We start from the raw sequence: 27,241 nt of genomic DNA, 5'->3' as shown, positions 1-27,241 counted from the left end.
CCAGGCATCCTCGACTGTCGGGATGAGGTCAATATCCTTCCAGGATACCCGGGCCAGGTCGATTAGAAAGGCCTGCTCGCAGAGGTGTTTTAGGGAGAGTTTGACAGTGATTATTGGTGGTCGTTTGACCGTGGACCAATAGCGGATACAGGCAATGAAGCAGTGATTGCTGAGATCCTGATCAAATCAAAATCAAATCAAATCAAATTTTATTTGTCACATACACATGGTTAGCAGATGTTAATGCGAGTGTAGCGAAATGCTTGTGCTTCTAGTTCCGACAATGCAGTAATAACGAGCAAGTAATCTAACTAACAATTCCAAAAAAAACTACTGTCATACACAGTGTAAGGGGATAAAGAATATGTACATAAGGATATATGAATGAGTGATGGTACAGAGCAGCATAGGCAAGATACAGTAGATGATATCGAGTACAGTATATACATATGAGATAAGTATGTAAACCAAGTGGCATAGTTAAAGTGGCTAGTGATACATGTATTACATAAGGATGCAGTCGATGATATAGAGTACAGTATCAACGTATGCATATGAGATGAACAATGTAGGGTAAGTAACATTATATAAGGTAGCATTGTTTAAAGTGGCTAGTGATATATTTACATCATTTCCCATCGATTCCCATGATTAAAGTGGCTGGAGTAGAGTCAGTGTCATTGACAGTGTGTTGGCAGTAGCCACTCAATGTTAGTGGTGGCTGTTTAACAGTCTGATGGCCTTGAGATAGAAGCTGTTTTTCAGTCTCTCGGTCCCAGCTTTGATGCACCTGTACTGACCTCGCCTTCTGGATGGCAGCGGGGTGAACAGGCAGTGGCTCGGGTGGTTGATGTCCTTGATGATCTTTATGGCCTTCCTGTAGCATCGGGTGGTGTAGGTGTCCTGGAGGGCAGGTAGTTTGCCCCGGTGATGCGTTGTGCAGACCTCACTACCCTCTGGAGAGCCTTACGGTTGAGGGCGGTGCAGTTGCCATACCAGGCGGTGATACAGCCCGCCAGGATGCTCTCGATTGTGCATCTGTAGAAGTTTGTGAGTGCTTTTGGTGACAAGCCGAATTTCTTCAGCCTCCTGAGGTTGAAGAGGCGCTGCTGCGCCTTCCTCACGATGCTGTCTGTGTGAGTGGACCAATTCAGTTTGTCTGTGATGTGTATGCCGAGGAACTTAAAACTTGCTACCCTCTCCACTACTGTTCCATGATGTGGATGGGGGTGTTCCCTCTGCTGTTTCCTGAAGTCCACAATCATCTCCTTAGTTTTGTTGACGTTGAGTGTGAGGTTATTTTCCTGACACCACACTCCGAGGGCCCTCACCTCCTCCCTGTAGGCCGTCTCGTCGTTGTTGGTAATCAAGCCTACCACTGTTGTGTCGTCCGCAAACTTGATGATTGAGTTGGAGGCGTGCATGGCCACGCAGTCGTGGGTGAACAGGGAGTACAGGAGAGGGCTCAGAACGCACCCTTGTGGGGCCCCAGTGTTGAGGATCAGCGGGGAGGAGATGTTGTTGCCTACCCTCACCACCTGGGGCGGCCCGTCAGGAAGTCCAGTACCCAGTTGCACAGGGCGGGGTCGAGACCCAGGGTCTCGAGCTTGATGACGAGCTTGGAGGGTACTATGGTGTTGAATGCCGAGCTGTAGTCGATGAACAGCATTCTCACATAGGTATTCCTCTTGTCCAGATGGGTTAGGGCAGTGTGCAGTGTGGTTGAGATTGCATCGTCTGTGGACCTATTTGGGCGGTAAGCAAATTGGAGTGGGTCAAGGGTGTCAGGTAGGGTGGAGGTGATATGGTCCTTGACTAGTCTCTCAAAGCACTTCATGATGACGGATGTGAGTGCTACGGGCGGTAGTCGTTTAGCTCAGTTACCTTAGCTTTCTTGGGAACAGGAACAATGGTGGCCCTCTTGAAGCATGTGGGAACAGCAGACTGGTATAGGGATTGATTGAATATGTCCGTAAACACACCGGCCAGCTGGTCTGCGCATGCTCTGAGGGCGCGGCTGGGGATGCCGTCTGGGCCTGCAGCCTTGCGAGGGTTAACACGTTTAAATGTCTTACTCACTTCGGCTGCAGTGAAGGAGAGACCGCATGTTTCCGTTGCAGGCCGTGTCAGTGGCACTGTATTGTCCTCAAAGCGGGCAAAAAAGTTATTTAGTCTGCCTGAATACAGTGGAGGTGTATTTGGAGGGCAAGTTGGTCAGGATAATGTCTTTGAGGGTGCCCATGTTTACGGATTTAGGGTTGTACCTGGTGGGTTCCTTGATGATTTGTGTGAGATTGAGGCTATCTAGCTTAAATTGTAGGACTGCCGGGGTGTTAAGCATATCCCAGTTTAGGTCACCTAACAGAATGAACTCTGAAGCTAGATGGGGGGTGATGAATTCACATATGGTGTCCAGGGCACAGCTGGGAGCGGAGGGGGGTCGATAGCAGGTGGCAACAGTGAGAGACTTATTTCTGGAGAGGTTAATTTTTAAAATTAGAAGTTGAAACTGTTTGGGTATAGACCTGGAAAGTATGAACAAACTTTGCAGGCTCTCTCTGCAGTAGATTGCAACTCCTCCCCCTTTGGCAGTTCTATCTTGACGGAAAATGTTGTAGGTAGGTATGGAAATCTCAGAATTGTTGGTGGCCTTCCTAAGCCAGGATTCAGACACGGCTAGGACATCAGGGTTGGCGGAGTGTGCTAAAGCAGTGAGTAAAACAAATTTAGGGAGGAGACTTCTGATGTTGACATGCATGAAACCAAGGTTTTTTCGATCACAGAAGTCAACAAATGAGGGTGCCTGGGGACACGCGGGGCCTGGGTTTACCTCCACATCACCCAAGGAACAGAGGAGGACTAGGATGAGGGTACGGCTAAAGGCTATCAAAACTGGTCGCCTAGAGCTTTGGGGACGTGGTAGAATAGATTCAGGGCATAATGTGCAGACAGGGGTATGGTGGGGTGCGGGTGCAGCGGGGGTAAGCCCAGGCACTGAGTAATGATAAGAGAGGTTGTATCTCTGGATAAGCTGGTTATAATGGGTGAAGTCACCACATGTGTGGGAGGTGGGACAAAGGAGGTATCAGAGGTATAATGAGTGGAACTAGGGGCTCCATTGTAAACTAAAACAATGATAACTAACCTAAACAACAGTATACAAGGCATATTGACATATGAGAGAGACATACAGCGAGGCATAAAGTAATCACAGGTGTTGATTTGGAGAGCTAGCTAAGACAACAACAACAGCTAATCAGCTAAAACAACAACAGGTAAAATGGCAATGACTGGACAGAGGGTCGGTTAACTACACACAGAGCCTGAGTTCGCGGCTGGGGCCGGCAGATAAAGATTTTTTAATTTTTTAATTTAAAAAAATAATTATATATATATATGTAAACATAAACAGAATGGAGTACCGTGATTAATGGACAGTCCAGCAGGCATCAGCTATTTAGCCAAGTGATCATAGGGTCCAGGGGGCAGCAATAGATAGAACAGGGAGGCCGCGAAGTAGTCATTACTACGCTAGCACGCGGGCGACACGGCGTTTAAAGTTAAGTCTGCTCCGACGTCCAACGGAGGCCGGTTGAAGGCACAGCGGGTGGAGTATTCGTCGGCAGACCTGTCGTGGTGGTGCAGCGGGGTGCCGTGTCGACTAAGGATCCAAGCCAGGTGGCGAAAGAGGTATTATAGTAATTTAGTTTTCATCCGGGAGATGCGCCTGGCTCACGGCTAACTGGTGCTAGCTTCCGAGCAGAGGAGTCACTATAGCCACTCGGTAGCAGCGGTGATCCGGTGCCAAGGTCCAGAGCTTACGGCAAGGATCCGGTGGAGTAGTGTGTCCTAGCAGTGTTTGGGTGGAGTCCGGGTGAACAACTGAGTAGGCCGAGAGGTGGGCCTCAGGGATAGCTTCGGTACTGGGTAACTCGGAGGGTGCTAGCTAGCTGTGAAGATCAGGAGAATGGTCCAGGGATTACAGCAGGAATCCGGCGTTGTAGTGGAGAGACAGTCCGTTACTGGTAGGCTGGCGAGTATTATCCAGGCAAAAAATATATATATTTAAAAAAAGGGCTGGTACCTGTGCAGAAGGTAAAGGCTGCTAGCAGTGGCTAACAATGACTAAATAGCTCGTAGCTAAATGAGCTGGTTAGCGTCTGATGGCTGTGGTTCTTGCTATAAGGTCTAAAAATGACAAATAATAGCGGTTCCATATCACATTGGGTGAGGCAGGTTACCGGAAGGTATAATTGAACTAAAATGGAGAAGAGATTGAAAATAAAAATTCAAATGTACACAAAAAAGACTACATACAATTTTTTTTTACAAAAGTACATGAGAGGACGAACAAAACACGTCTGCACTGCTACGCCATCTTGGACTGAAAACCTGCTAACCATGTGTATTTGACCAATAAAATGTGATTTGATTTGGATGCCAACTGCCGTTAAACGTCATCAAGAAGAAGAACAACATGGTGCTGCAATTGTGGTGGGATTCAGAGCTTCTGAGTAGTAGCAAGGATCAAGGTCTGTCACGCATGTCTCCTTTGCAGAGGAGGTGCAAATAGCTGATGCAGTGGATACCCTGCAGCCTGAGAATGAAGGTGTTAAAGAATGTTAATTTTGTTGTTTGTTTTGCCCAAGGTACTGGCCAAAAGAATAATAATATATATATTTTTAAACATTGCAGGGAATACTGACTAACTATGTTCCCCCTTCACAAGGCCCCAGAGCCTGTGTAAGGATCTGAGTACATTTTTTGAAAAAGGCAAAGCATTTTTGTTTACGTTTTTAAAATTAGTATGCCCCCCCCCCCTCCCTCCTCCTCCCTCCCCCTCCCTCCCCATCCTCCCTTTTTGCAATAAAGTTTCCCAGTTTTCACCCCACTCAGCAGGTGGCGGCAACACACCTCATAGGGTGTAGTCTGCCTTAAACCCCCCACAGAAGAAGATGCAGAAGAAGCTGAAAAAGAAATTCGCATTGCAGACATTCGGTTTCAGGGCTAGTAATCTGCAGTTGCATGCGTTTTTGTCTTTGCTGATCTTTTATTTTGAAGAGCGTTAACCTGATTTAGTGATTTGACGTCAGATCCGCGCAATCCATCACCAACCACTCCACATGTGGAATCATGTCGAAGGCCAGAAGTCCGTAAATACAAAAATGTTATTTGACTTTGGTAGTTTAAACATTTAATCAACATTGTAGCTAGGTTGATGTGTAACTTATTTTGTTGTTGTGGGTTTTGCAGAACAAAAGCGAGCGAAAGTACGTTTCCAAGGAAAACAAAAGGTATGTTTAGCTAGCCTGCTTGCTACTCGGAACGTTAGCTAGATTGTAACGTTATAAACAACTATGTTATTCATAGTCGAACAATTTGTAATAGATTATATTTTAGAACAGTGCGCAAGTCATGATGTTGAATACAATATCATTTGAATTTCACTTGCGTCGCTGGTGAGCATAGTAGCAATACACAAGAGATGCTAATTGCGGCGACTAGCTAGCCTGTTGTAACCACTTTGGACAAATCTGCCAGGCAGCTGACCCCATTTTGGCGTACAACATCGATTGCTACAACTTCAGAAAAACTCATCTTTTGACAAAACCATAGTAAATGACCTGAGAAAGGTCTCTGCAGCCCAATAGAATACCTTTGTCCGACTCGGTGTGAAGTAGACGGGGCGGGTTACAGGAACGAGTCCCCGAGCTGACAATGTAGAAATCTCTCGTTCTGCCCCTGAGCAAGGCAGTATAACTATAGTTTAGCTACTTATGTTATGTTAACGTCGGTGGCCATATCTCATTGGATATTTAATTTTAATTGAAGGGGAAAGATGGACAACAGACTCAAGGAGGGAAAATGCATTCAGAGCTGTCCATTGCACGCCATCCCAAAGAGTATGGAAAACCAGAAGAAATCCGGAAGAAAAGGGTGAACCATGATATACATTTTTATTACAACTGTTAATTTATGTCATGACAATAGCACAATTCTTCTGGATTGGCAATTGATTTATAGGTATTTAAAATGTGTTGCTCTCTTTGCCATGGTCAGCTTCAGGAGCTCCAAGAAAAGCAGAGGTTGTCAAGAGAACGGGAGCAGATGAAGAGGAGAAGTCTGGATGGTTTTCAGAGAGATGTTCTAGAGCGACAAAGAGAGTTTGAGCAGAGGGTAATTTAACTAGTGTAGGTTATAGAAAGAGCAGCTTTCCCAATGTTGTTTTTCTCATTAAATGAGAGCTTGTCATTAGTGTTTTTGTGTTTTCTAATTGCAGGAAACTGAGATGCAGAGTTTAGAGAAGCATGTCAATTTTGAAAATGAGAATTCAAGAAAGGCGTACTACAGGGAATTCAAAAAGGTAACTTTTCTTTATCGAGTGCAATAGTCTGTGAGAGTGCACAGTAGCACGTGTGTAACAATTTGCAGTATTGCACTTGAGTGATACCCATTTATTTACATTACATTTCTGTACCAGTAAGCTGATCTTTTAGAGAAGGTTACCTGTGTGTAGTGCTTATAATTTATATTATAACAACGTGTTGTATTCCCTGTTCTGTATAAAAGGTGGTTGAGGCCTCTGATGTGATTCTGGAGGTTCTGGATGCCCGTGACCCTCTTGGCTGCCGTTGTCCTCAGGTGGAGCAGGCTGTAATTCAGAGCGGCACTGACAAGAAAATAGTCCTGGTGCTTAACAAGATTGGTGAGTGTGTGGGAGATTCATTAATATGCATAGTTTTATACATTAGATACCATTGTGCCATATTATCTTTAACTGACAAACATGTCTTTCCACTGTACTCTTAGACTTGGTGTCCAAGGAGATTGTGGAGAAATGGATCAGGTATCTTCGCAATGAATTTCCCACTGTGGCTTTCAAAGCCTCAACGCAACAACAGAACAAGAATTTGGTGAGTCAAGACTATTCAGAACAGCATATGTAGAACATGGACGGGATAGTTTACCGAAATTAATTTAAGTTACATAAAATATTTATATTTTACTGTTAAGCAATAAGGATCTATGTACTAGGTAAACTGAAACTTTTTTCAGTTAGGATCTAGTAACTATACTTATGTTTTCAATTTGCAGAAGCGAAGCAATGTACCTGTTACCCAGGCCACTGCTGAGCTCCTAGGTAGCAGTGCCTGTGTGGGTGCGGAATGCCTGATGAAACTTTTGGGGAACTACTGCCGCAACCTGGACATTAAGACAGCCATCACTGTTGGTGTGGTTGGTGGGTACATTTTAAATGTCATTTGTCATTTAACAGACGCTGTTATCCAGAGCTTCTTCAAATCAAAATGTATTTGTCACATGCGCCAAATACAACCGGTGTAGACTTTTTAAAGTGAAATAATTACTTAAAAGCCCTTAACCAACAATGCAGATTTAAGAAAATACCTGCCAAAAAGTAAGAGGTAAGTATAACAAATCCTTAAAGAGCACCAGTAAATAACAATAGTGGGCTATATACAGGGGGTACCGGTATTGAGGTAATATGTACATAGGTAGAATTATTAAAGTGACTATGCGTAGATAATTAACAGAGTAGCAGCATCGTAGAAGGGTGGGGGGGTAATGCAAATAGTCTGGGTAGCCATTTGATTAGCTGTTCATGATCCTTATGGCTTAGGGGTAGAAGCTGTTTAGAAGCCTCTTGGACCTAGACTTAGCTCTCCGGTACTGCGAGAGAACAGTCTTTGACTAGGGTGGCTGGAGTCTTTGACAAAAAAATGGAGGGCCTTCTTCTGACACTGCCTGGTATAGAGGTCCTGGATGGCAGGAATCTTGGCCTCGGTGAAGTACTGGGCCATACACAGTACCCTCTGTAGTAGAGGTCGACTGATTAGTTAGGGCCGATTTCAAGTTTTCATAACAATCGGTAATCTGCATTTTTGGACGCCGATTACATTGTATTCCATGGGGAAACTGCGTGGCAGGCTTGACCACCTGTTATGCGAGTGCAGCAAGGAGCCAAGGTAAGTTGCTCGCTAGCATTAAAAGTATCTTATTAAAAAACAATCAATCTTCACATAATCACTAGTTAAATACACATGGTTGATGATATTTATAGGTTAACTAGCTTGTCCTGCGTTGTATATAATCAATGTGGTGCCTGTTAATTTATCATCGAATCACAGCCTACTTCGCCAAACGGGATGTTTTAACGAAAGCGCATTCGCAAAAAAAGCACAATCGTTGCACGAATGTACCTAACCATAAACATGAATGCCTTTCTTAAAATCAATAGACAGAAGTTTATTTTTTTAAACCTGCATTTTTAGTTAAAATAAATGTTAGCAGGCAATATTAACTAGGGAAATTGTCATTTCTATTGCGTTCGTTGCACGCAGAGTCAGGTTATATGCAACAGTTTGTGCCGCCTGGCTCTTTGCAAACTAATTTGCCAGAATTTTAAATGATAATGACTTAACATTAAAGGTTGTGCAATGTAACCGCAATATTTAGGCCAGCTGTATCTACTGTCTCCATTTCACTTTCACTTCTGCCCTCCCCTCAACAGCCTCAAATAGGCTATTTCATGTGGGTTGGGGCGGCAGACACGCGCATCTCACATTTCATGACATTACATGTTTATATATTGCTTCTAAAATGTAAAAAATAAATAAAATAATAATAAAAAAATAAAATCACTTTATTCTAAAATTGTGTACATCTGTATATCTACACTTGGATTTCGCTTTCCCTGACTTAGTCCCCATAATGATTGATATCTTAACAGCTGAATATGCGAAACGACGCTGTGCGTAATGTGTGTTGCTCCTTCCGGTATGAAACTTCAATAGCGAATTACGCTCTTTACGCCGGAGCTTACTACATGGGTTGGTCTTGCAACACATAAACATGACCTATTGCCGTTTACCTCAGCTCATTGGCTATCTACCCAGCTAGATTTCAAGACGATCAGTGGTCATTGGGTTAAAATAGTCAATCAACGAAACAGCGGGCAAATCATTGGTGCACAATTATGTCATTACTTGTGCATAGAAGTTATTTAGCTTATCTAGTAGGCTCGTGTCACTGGGCAGCTCTCGGATGTGTTTTTCGTTGTTCTGCCACACCCGGCGAGCGTCGGAGCTGATGTAGTACGATTCTATTTTATTCCTGTGTTGACGCTTGGCCTGTTTGATGGTTCATCACAGGGCATAGCAGGATTTCTTAAGCTTCCGGGTTAGTCCCGGTCCTTGAAAGCGGCAGCTCTACCTTTAGATCAGTGTGAGGGTTGCCTGTAAATCCATGGCTTCTGGTTGGGGTATGTACGTGCAATCACTGTGGGGACGACGTCCTCAATGCACTTATTGATACAGAAGAAATTAGGGTTCAGTGCCTTGCTCAACTGCACTTAAAACAAATGTTTTTCTTCACCTAGTCGACTCGGGGATTCGAACCAGCAAAATTTAACTTACTGGCCCAACGCTCCTAACCACTAGGCTACCTGCTCAATCTTCACACAATTTTGAAGGATCATGGCCACGTCATTCCAGACTTTTCAAATTGGGCAAAGGTTTGAAGTTATGCAATATTTTGAATGGTTTCTTTTTTCAGGCTTTCCCAATGTTGGAAAGAGCAGTCTGATAAACAGTTTGAAGCGGGCACGTGCTTGCAATGTTGGAGCCACACCCGGTGTAACCAAGTAAGTACAACGCTTTTGGCTTTATTTATGTCTAGGTCTACATGTTCTTTCCTTGCTTGACTGACCTGTATGATGGCTTTTAGGTGTCTTCAGGAAATACACTTGGATAAGCACATCAAGCTTTTAGATTGTCCCGGCATTGTAATGGCAACCTCGACGACTGACGCGGCCATGATCCTTCGGAATTGTGTAAAGATTGAGCAGCTTGTAGACCCTCTACCTCCAGTCGAAGCCATCTTAAGACGCTGCAATAAGACACAGGTATCCAAAGATTATTTAACGGCATATTCACTGCAATGATGTGACCGATGTTACGTCCATGTTCTCATATTTCATTTCATTTTTCAATAGATCATGGAACACTATGGTGTTCCAGACTTCCACACAGCTCTCGAATTCCTGGCTTTGTTGGCACAGCGACAGGGCAAGTTGAGGAAGGGAGGACTACCTGATAATGACAAGGCGGCAAAGAGTGTCCTAATGGACTGGACAGGGTGGGTGAAAACTGCAAAAAGCATTTACATCTGAGGTTTTCAAAGCTACATCGTCCCTACCTAATAGTCTCATTATTCTGTTTAATTTACTGTCATGTAGGGGTAGGATCAGCTACTTTACACACCCCCCGGAGACGCACACACTTCCCACTCATATCAGTGCTGAGATTGTAGCAGAGATGGGCAAAGCTTTCGACTGGGAGGAACTAGAGAAGGGAAACCAGGAAGTGCTTGCTGGTAGGATACACATTTGACAGTTACCTAGCAATTGAAAAGTTATGTTGGGATAAAAAGAGTGTGCTAAATGTTTGTTTTTCTTGTAGTGTCGTCTTGCACTGATGTCCAAATGGGTTTCTGCATGGCAACTGCTGGGATGACTCAGGGTGGTCAAGAAGAACCACCTTGTGACCTGGAAATGGAAGGTGGAGTTTTGGATGGGGTTGAGTCCAAGGATGAAACTGAATCCATGGATGATGATCAGGACCCAGAGGTATTTCAGTGCTTTTACTTGACATGTTAAACTGATTCTGTGGTACTTTTTTTAGACCTTTTAGTTCTTAACTCTTGTGTGGTGGTCATGTTTTTGTTATTAACCTAATGTTCGCGGTTCTGTTGGACTCACTACATTATTGGGTTTTGAAAACAATGCCGTACAAATACTTAGATGTTGACTTATCAATTACAAGCAATATAGACAGCATACATGGTTAATACATGGTTATATATGATACATGGTTAATATTTGCCATTTTACCTCTGCTAGATCATATTTATTTTTGTAAACAAATCAATTATAATCAAGACATGGGTAGAAAAATCATGTTTTCATCACTTGATTATTGGTTTGAACTGAACAATTTGGAAGGATACATTTGACATACTCTATTTTATGTAAATGATAAATGAGCCCCATTGAACACACCTTAAGGCCGGTCTACACACCACATGAGGGACAGAGTTCTCTACTGTGTGTGTGTTGCAAATGTACTTATTGCACTTGATGCCTGTGTACTGTGTCTTCCTGTCCTTCTTGGGTCCACACACATCGCAGCGCTTCTTGTTGCCACCAGCTGCAACCTAGAATGATGAAAACACTTAGTTCAGGAATTTTACTAACATCTCACACACACTCACATACATAGTTACAGCAGGCCAAGGTAGGAGAGACGCACACATTCAACAACATCACTTACTTCCGGTATTGGCTTTGTTGGTTTTGCGAGGCGGGCAACAAGCATCCTCCTCCTGAATCCCCCTCATGATGGCTGCATAAGCTGGGACCCTTGGGATCTGCTGCCGCCTCTGGATTTGAGGTCTTACCAATGCCTTGCCCAGCTCTTCTAGAAAGAGCCGTCTTCTTCCCTCTGTTCCAATCTGGGTTCAACGCCATCCAGATGACAAACCCGTTCCACGCCAAGATGTTGAAGAATATCACAGTTGTAGCCAGTCACCAGCTTGTCTAAATTGTCCTCCCCTCCTTTTGTGGCATTGTAATCCATTATGATTTGTGGTTTTTGATGTTCCTGGCCACAGATTCTCCCATCCCTATGCAGCGTACTCATGAGTACCACCTTTTTACCTGCCGTTGGTACGTAGGAGACAAGGGACGTGTCGTTTGTGAACACAAATTTTGAGGAATTGATAGGCCTGTTCTGTGTATTCAACAGCTGAGGTGGGAGCTTTGGCTTTTTTTTTTTGTACTGTTCCTAACATTGTCAAGTGCTCCTGTCCCAGCTTGTGCGAAGTATAAAAAATTTAAAAAGTTAGCGAATGTGATGATGTGGCCACGGAGTTCCTGTGTCAAGTTCAGGACAACTTGCATCCCCTGATTCGTCTCATTCAAACAGGGGAAGGCGGTCCACTCACTTGTCCCACACTCACCTAATTGCAGCTAGCTTGTCTCTCTGCCGCCGGGCTGGTCTGGTGTCTCGGATAATAAGCGGATAATCCTGGTAATAATGTGGATGTTTTCCAGAGACATCGTTGCACTGTAAAGCTCTCTGCCAGTTTCTGCATCCCACAGGGATTCTCCATTAGATCTGAAATAGAGGTCGACCGACTGATTTTTCAACGCAGATACCGATTATTGGAGGACCAAAAAAAGCCGATACCAATTAATCGGTCAATCCCCCCATTATTATTTTTTCAAATGTATTTGTACTAATGACAATTACAACAATACTGAATGAACACTTATTTTAACTTGATATAATACATCAATAGAATCAATTTAGCCTCAACTAAATAATGAAACATGTTCAATTTGGTTTAAATAATGCAAAAACAAAGTGTTGGAGAAGAAAGTAAAAGTGCAATATGTGCCATGTAAGACAGCTAACGTTTAAGTTCCTTGCTCAGAACATGAGAACATATGAAAGCTGGTGGTTCCTTTTAACATAAGTTGTCAATATTCCCAGGTAAAAAGTTTTAGGTTGTAGTTATTATAGGACTATTTCTCTGTCATTTGTATTTCATTAAACTTTGACTATTGGATGTTCTTATATGCACTTTATTATTGCCAGTGTGACAGTATAGCTTTTGTCCCTCTCCTCGCTCCTCCCTGGGCTCGAACCTGGAACACAATGACAACAGCCACCCTCGAAGCAGCGTTACCTTTGCAGAGCAAGGGGAACAACTACTCCAAGTCTCAGAGCGAGTGACGTTTGAAACGCTATTAGCGGTCACCCCGCTAACTAGCTAGCCATTTCACATCGGTTACACCAGCCTAATCTCAGGAGTTGATCGGCTTGAAGTCATAAACAACTCAATGTTTGTAGCACAGCGAAGAGCTGCTGGCAAAACGCACAAAAGTGCTGTTTGAATGAATGCTTGCAAGTCTGCTGGTGCCTACCATCGCTCAGTCAGACTGCTCTATCAAATCAGACTTAATTATAACATAACACACAGAAATACAAGCCTTTGTCATTAAAATGGTAGAATCCGGAAACTATTATTTCGAAAGCAAAACGTTTATTCTTTCAGTGAGATACGGAACCGTTCTGTACTTTATCTAACGGATGGCATCCCTAAGTCTAAATATTGCTGTTATGTTGTCAATGTTATGTCATTATGTACAATTCTGGCTAATTAACTACAGCCTTTGTTGGGAATAAATGGACTTCACACAGTTCGCAATGAGCCAGGTGGCCCAAACTGCTGCATACACCCTGACTGCTTGCACGGAACGCATGAGAAATTACAATTTCCTTAGTTATAATATTGCCTGCTAACATTAATTTCTTAACTAAATGTGCAGGTGTAAAAATATATGCTTGTGTGTTGATTTTAAAGAATGGCATTGATGTTTATGGTTAGGTACGTTAGTGCAACGACAGTGCTATTTTCGCAAATGCGCTTATTAAATCATCACTAGTTTGTGGCTGTGATTCAATGCGAAATTAACAGGCACCGCATCGATTATATGCTACGGAGGCTCCTCATGGAGTGCAATGTAAGGCAGGTGGTTAGAGTGTTGGACTAGTAACCGGAAGGTTGCAAAAATGAATCCCCGCGCTGACAAGGTAAAAAATTGTCATTCTGCCTCTGAACAAGGCAGTTAACCCACCGTTCCTAGGCCGTCAATGAAAATAAGAATGTGTTCTAAACTGACTTTCCAAGTTAAAGGTGTAAAAAAAAAAAATAATCCCGGCAAATCGGTGCCCAAAAAAACACATGCAAAGCTATTTATTTGTTGTCTCCCTTCCTTAATTTATACCTGGATGGGGTAGGGTGTGGTAAAATACAGCATTTTTACAATGTGTTGAAATACCATTTTGCATGTTCCCGCAAGGCATTAGTTTCACACACTACACAGGGTCAAGAGTGCGAGAAAAGCGGGAGACAGACAGGTTATTGGTGCTATGTTGAAACAGCAGGCCCAGGGAGGAGGAAGGCAAACAACAAACCTTTTTGAATCATTTTTACTTGTTTTCACCAACACACTTTTCCATACTTTTTTAATAACCCTCTGGTCCAGTGGACTCAACACCACATGCAGTTCCAGTCAAAAGTTTGGACACGCCTACTCATTCAAGGGTTTTTCTTAAAGTTTTTACTATTTTCTACATTGTAGGATAATAGTGAAGACATCAAAAACTATGAAATAACACATGGAATCATGTAGTCACCAAAAGTGTTCAACAAATCAAAATATACACTGCTCAAAAAAATAAAGGGAACACTTAAGCAACACAATGTAACTCCAAGTCAATCACACTTCTGTGAAATCAAACTGTCCACTTAGGAAGCAACACTGATTGACAATAAATTTCACATGCTGTTGTGCAAATGGAATAGACAACAGGTGGAAATTATAGGCATTTAGCAAGACACCCCCAATAAAGGAGTGGTTCTGCAGGTGGTGACCACAGACCACTTCTCAGTTCCTATGCTTCCTGGCTGATGTTTTGGTCACTTTTGAATGCTGGCGGTGCTTTCACTCTAGTGGTAGCATGAGACGGAGTCTACAACCCACACAAGTGGCTCAGGTAGTGCAGCTCATCCAGGATGGCACATCAATGCGAGCTGTGGCAAGAAGTTTTGCTGTGTCTGTCAGCGTAGTGTCCAGAGCATGGAGGCGCTACCAGGAGACAGGCCAGTACATCAGGAGACGTGGAGGAGGCCGTAGGAGGGCAACAACCCAGCAGCAGGACCGCTACCTCCGCCTTTGTGCAAGGAGGAGCACTGCCAGAGCCCTGCAAAATGACCTCCATCAGGCCACAAATGTGCATGTGTCTGCTCAAACGGTCAGAAACAGACTCCATGATGGTGGTATGAGGGCCAGACGTCCACAGGTGGGGGTTGTGCTTACAGCCCAACACCGTGCAAGACGTTTGGCATTAGCCAGAGAACACCAAGATTGGCAAATTCGCCACTGGCGCCCTGTGCTCTTCACTGATGAAAGCAGGTTCACACTGAGCGGCAGGGTAGCCTAGTGGTTAGAGCGTTGGACTAGTAACCGCAAGGTTGCAAGTTCAAACCCCCGAGCTGACAAGGTACAAATGTCGTTCTGCCCCTGAACAGGCAGTTAACCCACTGTTCCTAGGCCGTCATTGAAAATAAAAATTTGTTCTTAACTGACTTGCCTGGTTAAATAAAGGTGTAAAAAAAAAAACGCACATGTGGACAGACGTGACAGTCTGGAGACGCCGTGGAGAACGTTCTGCTGCCTGCAACATCCTCCAGCATGACCGGTTTGGCGGTGGGTCAGTCATGGTGTGGGGTGGCATTTCTTTGGGGGGCCGCACAGCCCTCCATGTGCTCGCCAGAGGTAGCCTGACTGCCATTAGGTACCGAGATGAGATCCTCAGACCCCTTGTGAGACCATATGCTGGTGCGGTTGGCCCTGGGTTCCTCCTAATGCAAGACAATGCTAGACCTCATGTGGCTGGAGTGTGTCAGCAGTTCCTGCATTGATGCTATGGACTGGCCCCCCCGTTCCCCAGACCTGAATCCAATTGAGCACATCTGGGACATCATGTCTCGCTCCATCCGTTGCACCACAGACTGTCCAGGAGTTGGCGGATGCTTTAGTCCAGGTCTGGGAGGCAATTGATAATTTTGTGTGATTTTGTTGTCAGCACATTCAACTATGTAACTATGTAAAGAAAAAAGTATTTAATAAGAATATTTCATTCATTCAGATCTAGGATGTGTTATTTTAGTGTTCCCTTTATTTTTTTGAGCAGTGTATTTTATGTTCATCAAAGTGGCCAAACTTTGCCTTTGACAGCTTTGCATACTCTTGGCATTCTCTCAACCAGCTACACCTGGAATGTTTTTCCAACAGTCTTGAAGGAGTTCCCACATGCTGAGCACTTGTTGGCTGCTTTTCCTTCACTCTGCGGTCCAACTCATCCCAAACCATCTCAATTGGGTTGAGGTTGGGTGACTGTGGAGGCCAGGTCATATGATGAAGTACTCCATCAGTCTCCTTCTTGGACAAATAGCCCGTACACAGCCTGGAGATGTGTTGGGTCATTGTCCTGTTGAAAAACAAATGATAGTCCCACTATGCACAAATCAGATGGGATGGTGAATTGCAGGAGAATGCTGTGGTAGCCATGCTGGCTAAGTGTGCCTTGAATTCTAAATAAATCGGTGTCGCCAGCAAAGCACCATAACACCACCACGTCCTTGCTTCACGGTGGGAACAACACATGCAGAGATTCTCCATTCAGCGTCTCAAAAACACAGCGGTTGGAACCAAAAATCTAATTTGGACTCAGACCAAAGGACAGATTTCCACCGGTCTAATGTCCATTGCTCGTGTTTCTTGGTCCAAGCACGTCTCTTATTTTTGGTGGCCTTCAGTAGTGGTTTCTTTGCAGCAGTTCAACCATGAAGGCCTGACTCACGCACTCCTCTGAAGTTGATGTTGAGATGTCTGTTACTCGAACTCTGAAGCATTTATTTGGGCTGCAATTTCTGAGGCTGGTAACTAATGAACTGCAGCAGAGTCCTCATGAGGCAGTTTCATCATAGCGCTTGATGGTTTTTGTGACTGCACTTGAAGAAACTTGAAGTTTTCTGTATTGACTGAACTTCATGTCTTAAAGTAATGATGGACTGTTTCTCTTTGCTTATTTGAGCTGTTCTTCTTCTATGGACTTGGTATTTTACCAAATAGCCCTATCTTCTCTATACCACCCCTCCTTGTCACAACTGATTGTCTCGAATGCATGAAGAAGGAAAGAAATTCCACCAATTTCCTTTTAGCAAGGCACACCTGTCAATTGAAATGCGTTCCAGGTGAGTACCTCATGAAGCTGGTTGAGAGAATGCCAAGAGTGTGCAAAGCTGTCATCAAGGCAACAGGTGGTTACTTTGAAGAATCTAAAAATAAAGATTTTCGTTACTACATGATACCATGTTTTCACTATTCTACAATGTAGACAATAGTTTAAAAAAAGAAAGAACCCCTGGAATGAGTAGGTTTGTCAACTTTTGACTGGTACTCATGTGTACACAGTGTGCACTCAATTATACTTTGAAAAAAAACTTTTATTTAACAAGGCAAGTTAAGAACAAATTCTTATTTTCAATGACTGCCTAGAAACAGTGGGTTAACTTCTTGACGCACCCATCCCTTTAGTGGGATCATTTTCATCAACACCTACTGAATTGCAGCGTACCTAATTCAAATTAAATTACTAAAAATATTTAATTTTCATGAAATCACAAGTGCAATATAGCAAAACACAGCTTAGCTTGTTGTTAATCCACCTGGTGTGTCAGATTTCAATACAGCTTTTCGGCGAAAGCATAACAAGTGTTTATGTAAGAACATCTCTCTCAGTAGACAAAATATTAAACACTAGCAGCCAAGTAGATTGGTCACGAAAGTAAGAAAAGCAATAGATTAAATCGCTTACCTTTGATCTTCAGCTGTTTGCACTCACGAGACTCCCAGTTACACAAATGTTCCATAAAGATTATTTTTATATCCAAAATACCCCCATTTGGTTGGCACGTTATCCTTCAGAAATCCACAGGCTCGAGCGGTCACCACATCGCAGACAAATTCCAAATAGTATCCGTAATGTCCACAGAAACCTGTCAAACGTTTTTATAATCAATCCTCAGGTTGTTTTTAGAATATATAATCGAAAATATATCACCCGGGACTGTCGCTTTTTCAATAGTTGATGGTTGATTTTAGGTGCAATCTTACTGGCAGCAATATCCTTGCCTGTGAAGCCCTTTTTGTGCAAAGCAATGATGACGGCACATTTTCCCTTGCAAGTAAGCATGGTTGACAGAGGAAGAACAATGATTCCAAGCACCACTCTCCTTTTGAAGCTTCCAGTCTGTTATTCAAACTCAATCAGCATGACAGAGTGATCTACAGCCTTGTCCTCGTCAACACTCACACCTGTGTTAACGAGAGCATCACTGACATGATGTCAGCTGGTCCTTTTTTGGCAGGGCTGAAATGCAGTGGATGTTTTTTTGAGATTCAGTTAATTTGCATGGCAAAGAGGGACTTTACAATTCATCTGATCACTCTTCATAACATTCTGGAGTATATGCAAATTGCCATCATACAAACTGAGGCAGCAGACTTTGAAAATGTATATTTGTCATTCTCAAAACTTTTTGGCCACGACTGTACACATTGACACATCCATTCCAAAGCAGGAAGTTAAAAAAAAAATGTTTTTAAGCTTTAAACTTAGTTGCCAATGTCCCTGAAGCAACTCCCCATTTTCATGCCTACTTAACACAACCCAGATGATACCAGTTTTACAGTGTTATTGACTTTTGCTGAGTTCCACTTAAATGCAATTCATCAAAGGACTTTCATCTTAAGTGTACAAAACATTTGAGAACACCTGCTCATTATATGACATACTGACCAGGTGAATCCGATATTAGGAAGGTGGTACAAGTGTTTTGTACATCTTTTTTTATTTATTTTTAACACTAGTTTGGACCTATGACTGTGGAGATAAAAGCACCAAGGGCAAAGACTGGTGGTTCAGTTGATGCTGCTGCCCCCAGGACCCTCGATTTAAAGGATATCTGGAATGTAGACCCTCTTCAGCAGGGCCAAGCACTCGTGGCTGCTGGGAAGAAGAGGAAGAAGCAACAGAAAAGAGCTGGTATGTCTTACGTTTTAAAACAAACAATTTGTTGTATAAATCCTCGGTTTGTAGATCACTTGACAACCATATTTTGTTACCTTGAGGTTTTTAACTTCAATATGGTTTTGGTGTTTTTATTCTACCATTACTTCTGTAATTGATATGTTGATCTGTGAGTTTATACAATTTCTCCTTTCTCACTTTTTTCTTTTCAGACAAAATTGCTACCAAACTCTCAGACAGCCTGACGACGGCAATGAACTTTGCATTTTCAGATATATGAAAAATAAAAGGTAATCTAAAACGGGGTGTTTTTGTTTTTTTATTTAGTTCTGTTCAGTCAATATCATCAACCTTATTCGCAACATCCCCTAGTGGTAGGCATGATGTGCAATAATGTATATCAGCATTTACATATCAAGACTGAGGGTGGGTTGTACCAACATGGATTAACTCTTAAACTGGGTTTAATAAAGGTTTATTTATTAATCTTGTTGCACCAAACTTTAATCTTATTTTTAAATTACTCCCACTTAAACTTACTTTAGAAGGATTAGATTACATTTGGACTTTAAACCAGGATTAAAATCTAATATTGTTGCTCCATTGTTTTAAAAACAATTTTACTAATGTTAAATTAGTATAATCTAAACTACCACTGGAGGAGGTTTAAATTCAGCAAATATTAGTGTATGTGCTTTTATTTTTGGTGTGATTTAACAATTTTATCTCCTGTGGTTTATGTTTGTTAAACTCAGCTAGCCAGCTAACTTATTTGACAGCAAAGTGCAATTAATTTCATCCTTAGCCTGAAGTGAAAACTCACTTTGCTAACTAGCAATGACCAGTGCTGGTTTGTTTCCATAGAATAAGAACATATTGCTATGGTGAATCCATTATGACACGTGTCACTAATCATATTCATAGAGATTTAACCTTAGATTAACTAATCTAGTTTTTATAATTAAGCAGTTCAATTAGAAACCTAGATCTAGATTAGGTCAAATCTAATATTTATTTAAATGACATATTAGTAGCCATGTGAACTGGAACCTCAGCGGCAAATCTTAAGTTGGTCTCTAAGGTCATGCATTTGGTTCTAATATTTCGACACCTTTACATGACAATACTTTCTTCATTCTCGATTTGGAAGGAACCGGTGTCTTAACTTCTAGTTGTAGCATGGATTCCGATAACAAAGAAATATTCAGAATCATATTAAATCTACTTTTTGCACCGAGTGAGAAATTGTCGTTTGGGTCACTGTGATGCGCTGACTTCCCCTTTCTAAACTCAGCAAAAAAAATGAAATGACCTCTCACTGTCAACTGTGTTTATTTTCAGCAAAAGTAATGTGTAAATATTTGTATGAACATAAGATTCAACAACTGGGACATAAACTGAACAAGTTCCACAGACAAGTGACACAGACAAATGGAATAATGTGTCCCTGAACAAGGGGGGGGTCAAAATCAAAAGTAACAGTCTGTATCTGGTGTGGCCACCAGCTGCGTTAAGTACTGCAGTGCATCTCCTCCTCATGGACTGCACCAGAATGGGGTAACATCTCACAGCAAGAATTTGCCATTCTTCCACCAAGGCACCTGCAAATTCCCGGACATTTCTGGGGGGAATGGCCCTAGACCTTACCTTCTGATCCAACAGGTCCCAGATGTGCTCAATGGGATTGAGATCTGGGCTCATCGCTGGCCATGGCAGAACACTGTCATTCCTGTCTTGCAGGAAATCACGCACAGAACGAGCAGTATGGCTGGTGGAATTGTCATGCTGGATGGTCATGTCAGGATGAGCCTGCAGGAAGGGTTCCTCATGAGGGAGGAGGATGTCTTCCCTGTAACACACAGCATTGAGATTGCCTACAATGACAAGCTCAGTCCGATGAAGCTGTGACACACTGTCCCAGACCATGACGGACCCTCCACCTCCTCATCGATCCCGCTCCAGAGTACAGGTGTTCCTGGTGTAACTCGGGCAGTTGTTTCCATCCTGTACCTGTCCCACAGGTGTGATGTTCGGATATATCGATCCTGTGCAGGTGTTGTTACACGTGGTCTGCCACTGCGAGGACGATCACGTCCTGTCTCCCTGTAGCGCTCTCTTAGGCATCTCACAGTACGGACATTGCAATTTATTGCCCTGGCCACATCTACAGTTCTCATGCCTCCTTGCAGCATGTTCAAGCAGATGAGCAGGGACTCTGGGCATCTTTCTTTTGGTGTTTTTCAGAGTCAGTAGAAAGGCCTCTTTAGTGTCCTAAGTTTTCATAACTGTGACCTTAATTGCCTACTGTCTGTAAGTTGTTAGTGTCTTAATGACCTTTCTACAGGTGCATGTTCATTGTTTATGGTTCATGGGAAACAGTGTTTAAACCCTTTACAATGTAGATCTGTGAAGTTATTTGTATTTTTACAAATTCTTTGAAAGACAGGGTCCTGGAAAAGGGACTTTTTTTGTTTTTTTTGTTTAGTTATTGTAGATGTATAGAGGGAAATTGTGCTTTTTAAACTAAATATGTGGTGAAAGGTATTTTTGTTGAAAGTGGTCTAAAGATTGTCACTTTCATCATGATAAAAAAAAAAATGGTTTGTAAAAATTTAACACGCATGTGCAACATCCTTCCTCCCAGTAAAATTCCTATGTGAGAATTGCCAGAACAATCTGAGGTACCAAAACTATTTTTGTGCTATGCTGGCATGGAATCGCCCAAATGTACGAATGCTCTGGCTTTTGTATGCTTTGACTGTATACCTCAACCTAAGATAAAAAGCATTGCAATTTAGAATAATGAACAAAATTATATTTCCAACACCTCGATGAACCAGCAAAGTTGAAATGGGATTTTGTTCAACATTCTGACTTGCTGGGCTCTTTATCGTAGACGCAAGATAGGTAGCAGCTGTGTGTCTGAGGAGAATCTGACCATATATGGCCATACTCTCATCGCAGTAAAAAGTAAACAATTTCACCTCTCCAGCTAGTGCTGAGGGGTATTCGACAAAGCAGATTCATTGAGTTAGCCAGCCAACATCCACATTTTCTGAAATATATATATATATATTTTTTTAAATATATAAGCTAAAGCTTGAAATGGGCATGGCCTAACTGTTTCAACAATCCAAAACACAATGTATAATCATAAAATCAAGTTATTTCTGGTTGTTTATTAATGTTAGCTGGCTAACTCATTGATCCTACTTTGTAGTATACACCTCTTAAGGTTTCATATTGTTAGAGTTAGCTAAATCTCTTTCTGTCCAATGAGGTAACTTGTTGGCATTTATTACTTCTGGCCATAGGGTACCCTTTTTGGCTCCAGATACTTGCCACCAGAGGCAAAACCTCAGAACTGGCCATGCCAATAACTGTTAAAAGCGCACTGTGGAGTGATGTTTATACTAGAGGTCGATCGATTATGATTTTTCAATACCGATTATTGGAGGACCAAAAAAAGATGATACCAATTAATCGGCCAATTGATTTATTTGTAATAATGACAATTACAACAATACTGAATGATGATGATTATTTTAACTTAATATAATACATCAATACAATTTAGCCTCCAAATAAATAATGAAACAAGTTCAATTTGGTTTAAATAATGCAAAAACAAAGTGTTGGAGAAGAAAGTAAAAGTGCAATATGTGCCATGTAAGACAGCTAACGTTTAAGTTCCTTGCTCAGAACATGAGAACATATGAAAGCTGGTGGTTCCTTTTAACATAAGTCGTCAATATTCCCAGGTAAGAAGTTTTAGGTTGTAGTTATTATAGCACTATTTCTCTCTATACCATTTGTATTTCATTAACCTTTGACTATTGGATGTTCTTATAGGCACTTTAGTATTGCCAGTGTGACAGTATAGCTTCCGTCCCTCTCCTCGCTCAAACCAGGAACACATCGACAACAGCCACCCTCAAAGCAGCGTTACCCATTGCTCCACAAAAGCCGCGGCCCTTGCAGAGCAAGGAGAACAACCACTCAAGTCTCAGAGTGAGTGATGTTTGAAACGCTATTAGCACGCACCCCGCTAACTAGCTAGCCATCTCACATCGGTTACACGAGCCTAATCTCGGGAGTTGATAGGCTTGAAGTCATAAACAACTTAATGCTTGAAGCACAGCGAAGGGCTGCTGGCAATACGCATGAAAATGCTGTTTGAATGAATGCTTACGAGCCTGCTGGTGCCTACCATCGCTCAGTCAGACTGCTCTATAAAATCATAGACTTAGTTATAACATAACACACAGAAATACGAGCCTTAGGTCAGTAATAGTTTCCGGATTCGACCATATTATCTCAAACAAGACGTTTATTATTTCAGTGAAATACGGAATCGTTCCTTATTTTATCTAACGGGTGGCATCCATAAGTTAAATATTCCTGTTACATTGCACAACCTTCAATGTTATGTCATAATTACGTAAAATTCTGGCAAATTAGGCGGCCCAAACTGTTGCATATACACTGAACGCAAGAGAAGTGACACAATTTCACCTGGTTAATATTGCCTGCTAACCTGGATTTCTTTTAGCTAAATATGCAGGTTTAAAAATATATACCTCTGTGTATTGATTTTTTTTTAAAGGCATTGATGTTTACAGTTAGGTACACTGGAGCAACGATACGCACCGCATCGATTATATGTCATGCAGGACACTCTAGATAAACTAGTAATATCATCAACCATGTGTAGTTAACTAGTGATTGTGATTGTTTTTTATAAGATAAGTTTAATGCTAGCTAGCAACTTACCTTGGCTTACTGCATTCGCATAACAGGCAGGCTCCTCGTGGAGTGCAATGTAATCAGGTGGTTAGAGCGTTGGACTAGTTAACTGTAAGGTTGCAAGATTGAATCACCCGAGCTGACAAGGTAAAAATCTGTTGTTCTGCCCCTGAACGAGTAGGTTACGAGCATGTAACCCACCATTCCTAGGCCGCCATTGAAAATAAGAATGTATTCGTAACTGACTTGCCAACTTAAATAAAGATTAAATAAAGGTGTAAGAAAAGAATTGGCCAAATCGGTGTCCAAAAATACCGATTTACCGATTTGTTATAAACTTGAAATCGTCCCTAATTAATCGGCCATTACGATTTAATCGGTCATCCTCTAGTGTATACTTGTGTTTTTGGAGACCTCTTTGGCCTTGAATGCTTTTTATTTTATTTTTTACACAATTTACCAGAAACCCCAGTTCTCATTGGTAGTCAACGCTGGGATGACATAGCATCAACATCTGCTCTAGCTGTGGGAGATTTGAGACAGGTATTTTACTGAATTGGATTTGCTCCTCTCCTGAATCATCTCTCCTCCTTCCTCTCTGGCCTCAAAGGTAATTGAGGAGAGGCGTCGACGAGGAGGAGAAGGAAACTAGACGCAATGCGTCATCAAGGAAAATTATGTTTAACAGGGTGGATTACTAACGAATTGACACTACTCGACCACATCAGTTTCCGGGTCACGGAGGATCGAGGCAATGGAGAGGGGCGGACAACAGACTTTTACCCAAATGAGAACAGGCCAGAAAAAGTGGATGTGATTGAAAAGGAGATGAATCAATTCCATTTACAATGTCTTCAGAACAGGTGAAATGTGATTATGGGTATAGTTCTGATTTTTGTTATTTTAATGTTCGGTACATTTTTATTTTACCTTTATTTAACTAGGCAAGTCAGTTAAGAACAAATTCTTATTTTCAATGACGGCCTAGGAACAGTGGGTTAAGTGCATGTTCAGGGGCAGAACGACAGATTTGTACCTTGTCAGCTCGGGGATTTGAACTTTCAACCTTTTGGTTACTAGTCCAACACTCTAACCACTAGGCTACCCTGCCACATCCAGAGCCATATAGGCTAACTTTTAGAATTTTCTAATATTGTTCTAATTCTAGAAATTCAGTTAAAGCATTGTTTAAATATTCCCAATGTAATGTTAACATGGCTGCCATAGAATGTTGTAGTGTCATAATGCTAATTTTAAATATCGTTTTACAGTGTTTTTATATATATTTTTAATCTATGGCGGTGGTTTGTATGGAGTTTTCCTGTACTGTCCAGTAATGGACACCAAGAAGCTATGCTTATTTCACAATATCTGGTGTATTATCTGTAGATACTTGCATAAAGCTATCCCAGGAACTCCAGCCATTCCAGATTGAGGACATCTCCCAAGTGCAATTGCCCGGAGATGGCCAGTGACCTTGACAGGTAGTGCTGCAGTCAGGGACTGGACAGATGAGTGAGCAGGATGGAAGGAGACACTGTCACAAAGCCTATAACATGGGCAACTGTTCTACTATTTATAGTCCAGCAGACCATTCTAAATTCAGACTGCTACATACTTTAATGCAGACTCCTGCACCTTAAAACACAAGTGCTGCCATTATATTTGAGGTTCTTCAAAGTAGCCACCCTTTGCCTTGACAGCTTTGCACTCTTGGCATTCTCTCAACTAGATTCATGAGGTAGTCAACCGGAATAAATTACAATGAACAGGATTCCCTGTTAGTTGTATTTCTTTCCTTAATGCATTTGAGCCAACCAGTTGTATTGTGACAAGGTAGGGGTGGTATCCAGAAGATAACACGGACTTGGTCTTTTACCAAATAGGGCTATGGCAAGAACCGCTCAAATAAGCAAAGAGAAACAACAGTCCATTACTTTAAGACATGGTCAGTCAAACTGGAAAATGAAGAACTTTAAAAGTTTCAAGTGCTGTTGCAAAAACCATCCAGCACTATGATGAAACTGGCTCTCGTGAGGACCGCCATAGGAAAGGAAGACCCGGAGTTTCTTCTGCTGCAGAAGATAAGCTCAGAGTTACCAGCCTCAGAAATTGCAGCCCAAATAAATGCTTCAGAGTTCAAGTAACAGACACATCTCAACATCTATTCAGAGGAGACTGCGCGAATCAGGCCTTCGTGGTCGAATTGCTTTAAAGAAACCTCTACTAAAGGATACAAATAAGAAGTGACTTGCTTGGGCCAAGAAACATGAGTAATGGACATTAGACCGGTGGTAATCTGTCCTTTGGTCTGATGGTGTGATGCTGGTGACACTGATTTATTTAGAATTCAAGGCACTCTTAGCCAGCATGGCTACCCCAGTATTCTGCAGCGATATGCCATCCCATCTGGACCAATAATAATATGCATATATTCGCAACTGGGACTGAGGAGCAGGCAGTTGACTCTGGGCACCTTTTCATCCAAGCTACCCAATACTGCCCCTGAAGCCATAAGAAGTTATTGGTCGAACATATGCATCAAATTGTATGCGTAGACTTGACAGAAAGTAGCAAAATGTGAATGCTGAATTTTTGTTGCCCATATCCAGTAAAAAAAGTGGGATTACATAATAAAAACAGTTTGACTGGAGAATTTCTTTACATGTTTTATTCATATAATATAATTTCCCTCAAATGCAGTTTTGGAGTGAAATGCAATAATAAATAGTCAAGATAGCAGCGTAGGCTCTTTCAACAATCAGAGGAAGGTGGTCTTGATCGCGCTGTTGGGCCGGGACCAGCCCCGCAGAAAGCGCAGGTCTGTGTGGTTCCAGAGATGGTTGAAGTCCCAAAAGCAGGCAGGGGAGTTCTACCGTCTCATTCAAGAGCTTCGAATGTTTGGAGAGGAATTCCGAAGTTACTGTCGTCTGGACCAAAGCCAGTTCGATCACATGCTCCAGATGGTTGGAGCCAGGATCTCCCGGATGGATACCAACTACCGGGAGTTCATCAGCCCAGTTGAACGCCTGACGATTTGTCTCCGGTAAGCTACATTCTAGTAAATTTTTAAAGCCTTTGATATCATAATTGATTGAAACATTGTTTTTATGTGCAACCTAGAGGGCTCTAGTTAATAGCCCATATTTGATATCAGATGTACTTTTACAGAATGTTCATTCGGACTACAACTTTTCCCAAAGTTGGTTTATAATCCTTTTTTAATTATGCAATGTTACCAAATGAAAAGAAAGTTGAGGTACCTTCTGCCCTGATGAAGGTAGGCTAATCTTTCCAGGACCCATTGTTGTTCAAGACAGTTAGTCATTCATTACATTCTTATTGGACTCACATACACTCTTAGAGAAAAAGGTTCCAAAAGTGTCCTTCTGCTTTCCCCATAGGATAACAATTTTTGGTTCCAGGTATAACCCTTTGGGGAAAATGTTATACATGGAACCCAAAAGGAGTACTACCTGGAACCAAAAAGGGATCTCCTATGGGGACAGCCGGAGAACCCTTTTAACTAGATAGTACCATTCTTTCTAAATGTAGAGTTGGCTAGGGCTACAGTTTATTGACTGAAGGCATTGTTAATGAGTATTACAATGTAATTAGTAGAGCATAATAAACAGTAATGAGGTATATAATATGTGGGTGGAATTCAAGTCACACTCAATATTGATAATTATTTAGAATTATATTTTAGATTCTTGGCGACAGGGTACTCCTACAGGACCATTGGATTCAGC

At 42.0% G+C, this 27,241-nt stretch overlaps 1 protein-coding gene across 2 annotated transcripts; it reads left to right on the top strand.

Moving 5' to 3' along the window:
* The first annotated feature begins 4,943 nt into the window (after nucleotides 1-4,943).
* On the top strand, nucleotides 4,944-19,044 carry gnl3l (guanine nucleotide binding protein-like 3 (nucleolar)-like). Of its 2 annotated transcripts, XM_024381479.2 has the most exons (15): nucleotides 4,944-5,149; nucleotides 5,254-5,294; nucleotides 5,833-5,937; nucleotides 6,061-6,177; nucleotides 6,281-6,364; nucleotides 6,571-6,706; nucleotides 6,811-6,914; nucleotides 7,096-7,240; nucleotides 9,574-9,661; nucleotides 9,745-9,922; nucleotides 10,013-10,155; nucleotides 10,256-10,392; nucleotides 10,479-10,645; nucleotides 18,584-18,758; nucleotides 18,956-19,044. In XM_024381479.2, exons 1-15 carry the CDS (start codon nucleotides 5,134-5,136, stop codon nucleotides 19,021-19,023), a joined length of 1,704 nt encoding a protein of 567 aa, XP_024237247.1. In that variant the 5' UTR covers nucleotides 4,944-5,133; the 3' UTR covers nucleotides 19,024-19,044. The 2 variants fall into 2 exon arrangements, with proteins under 2 accessions (XP_024237247.1, XP_024237256.1); XM_024381488.2 differs by lacking the exons at nucleotides 4,944-5,149; nucleotides 5,254-5,294; nucleotides 5,833-5,937 and having other exon boundaries at nucleotides 6,061-6,191.
* The last annotated feature ends 8,197 nt before the right edge of the window (nucleotides 19,045-27,241 follow it).

The sequence above is a fragment of the Oncorhynchus tshawytscha genome, linkage group LG02, assembly GCF_018296145.1.
Source record: "Oncorhynchus tshawytscha isolate Ot180627B linkage group LG02, Otsh_v2.0, whole genome shotgun sequence".
Lineage (NCBI taxonomy): Eukaryota > Metazoa > Chordata > Actinopteri > Salmoniformes > Salmonidae > Oncorhynchus > Oncorhynchus tshawytscha.
This window is presented reverse-complemented; position numbering and strand designations above follow the sequence as displayed.

Bases quoted from the DNA above. Each gene is read 5' to 3' on its own strand.
- gnl3l (XM_024381479.2), top strand. The intron at 10,393-10,478 runs GTAGGATACACA...TTTTTCTTGTAG, and splicing joins AAACCAGGAAGTGCTTGCTG to TGTCGTCTTGCACTGATGTC. The intron at 18,759-18,955 runs GTATGTCTTACG...TTTTCTTTTCAG, and splicing joins GAAGCAACAGAAAAGAGCTG to ACAAAATTGCTACCAAACTC.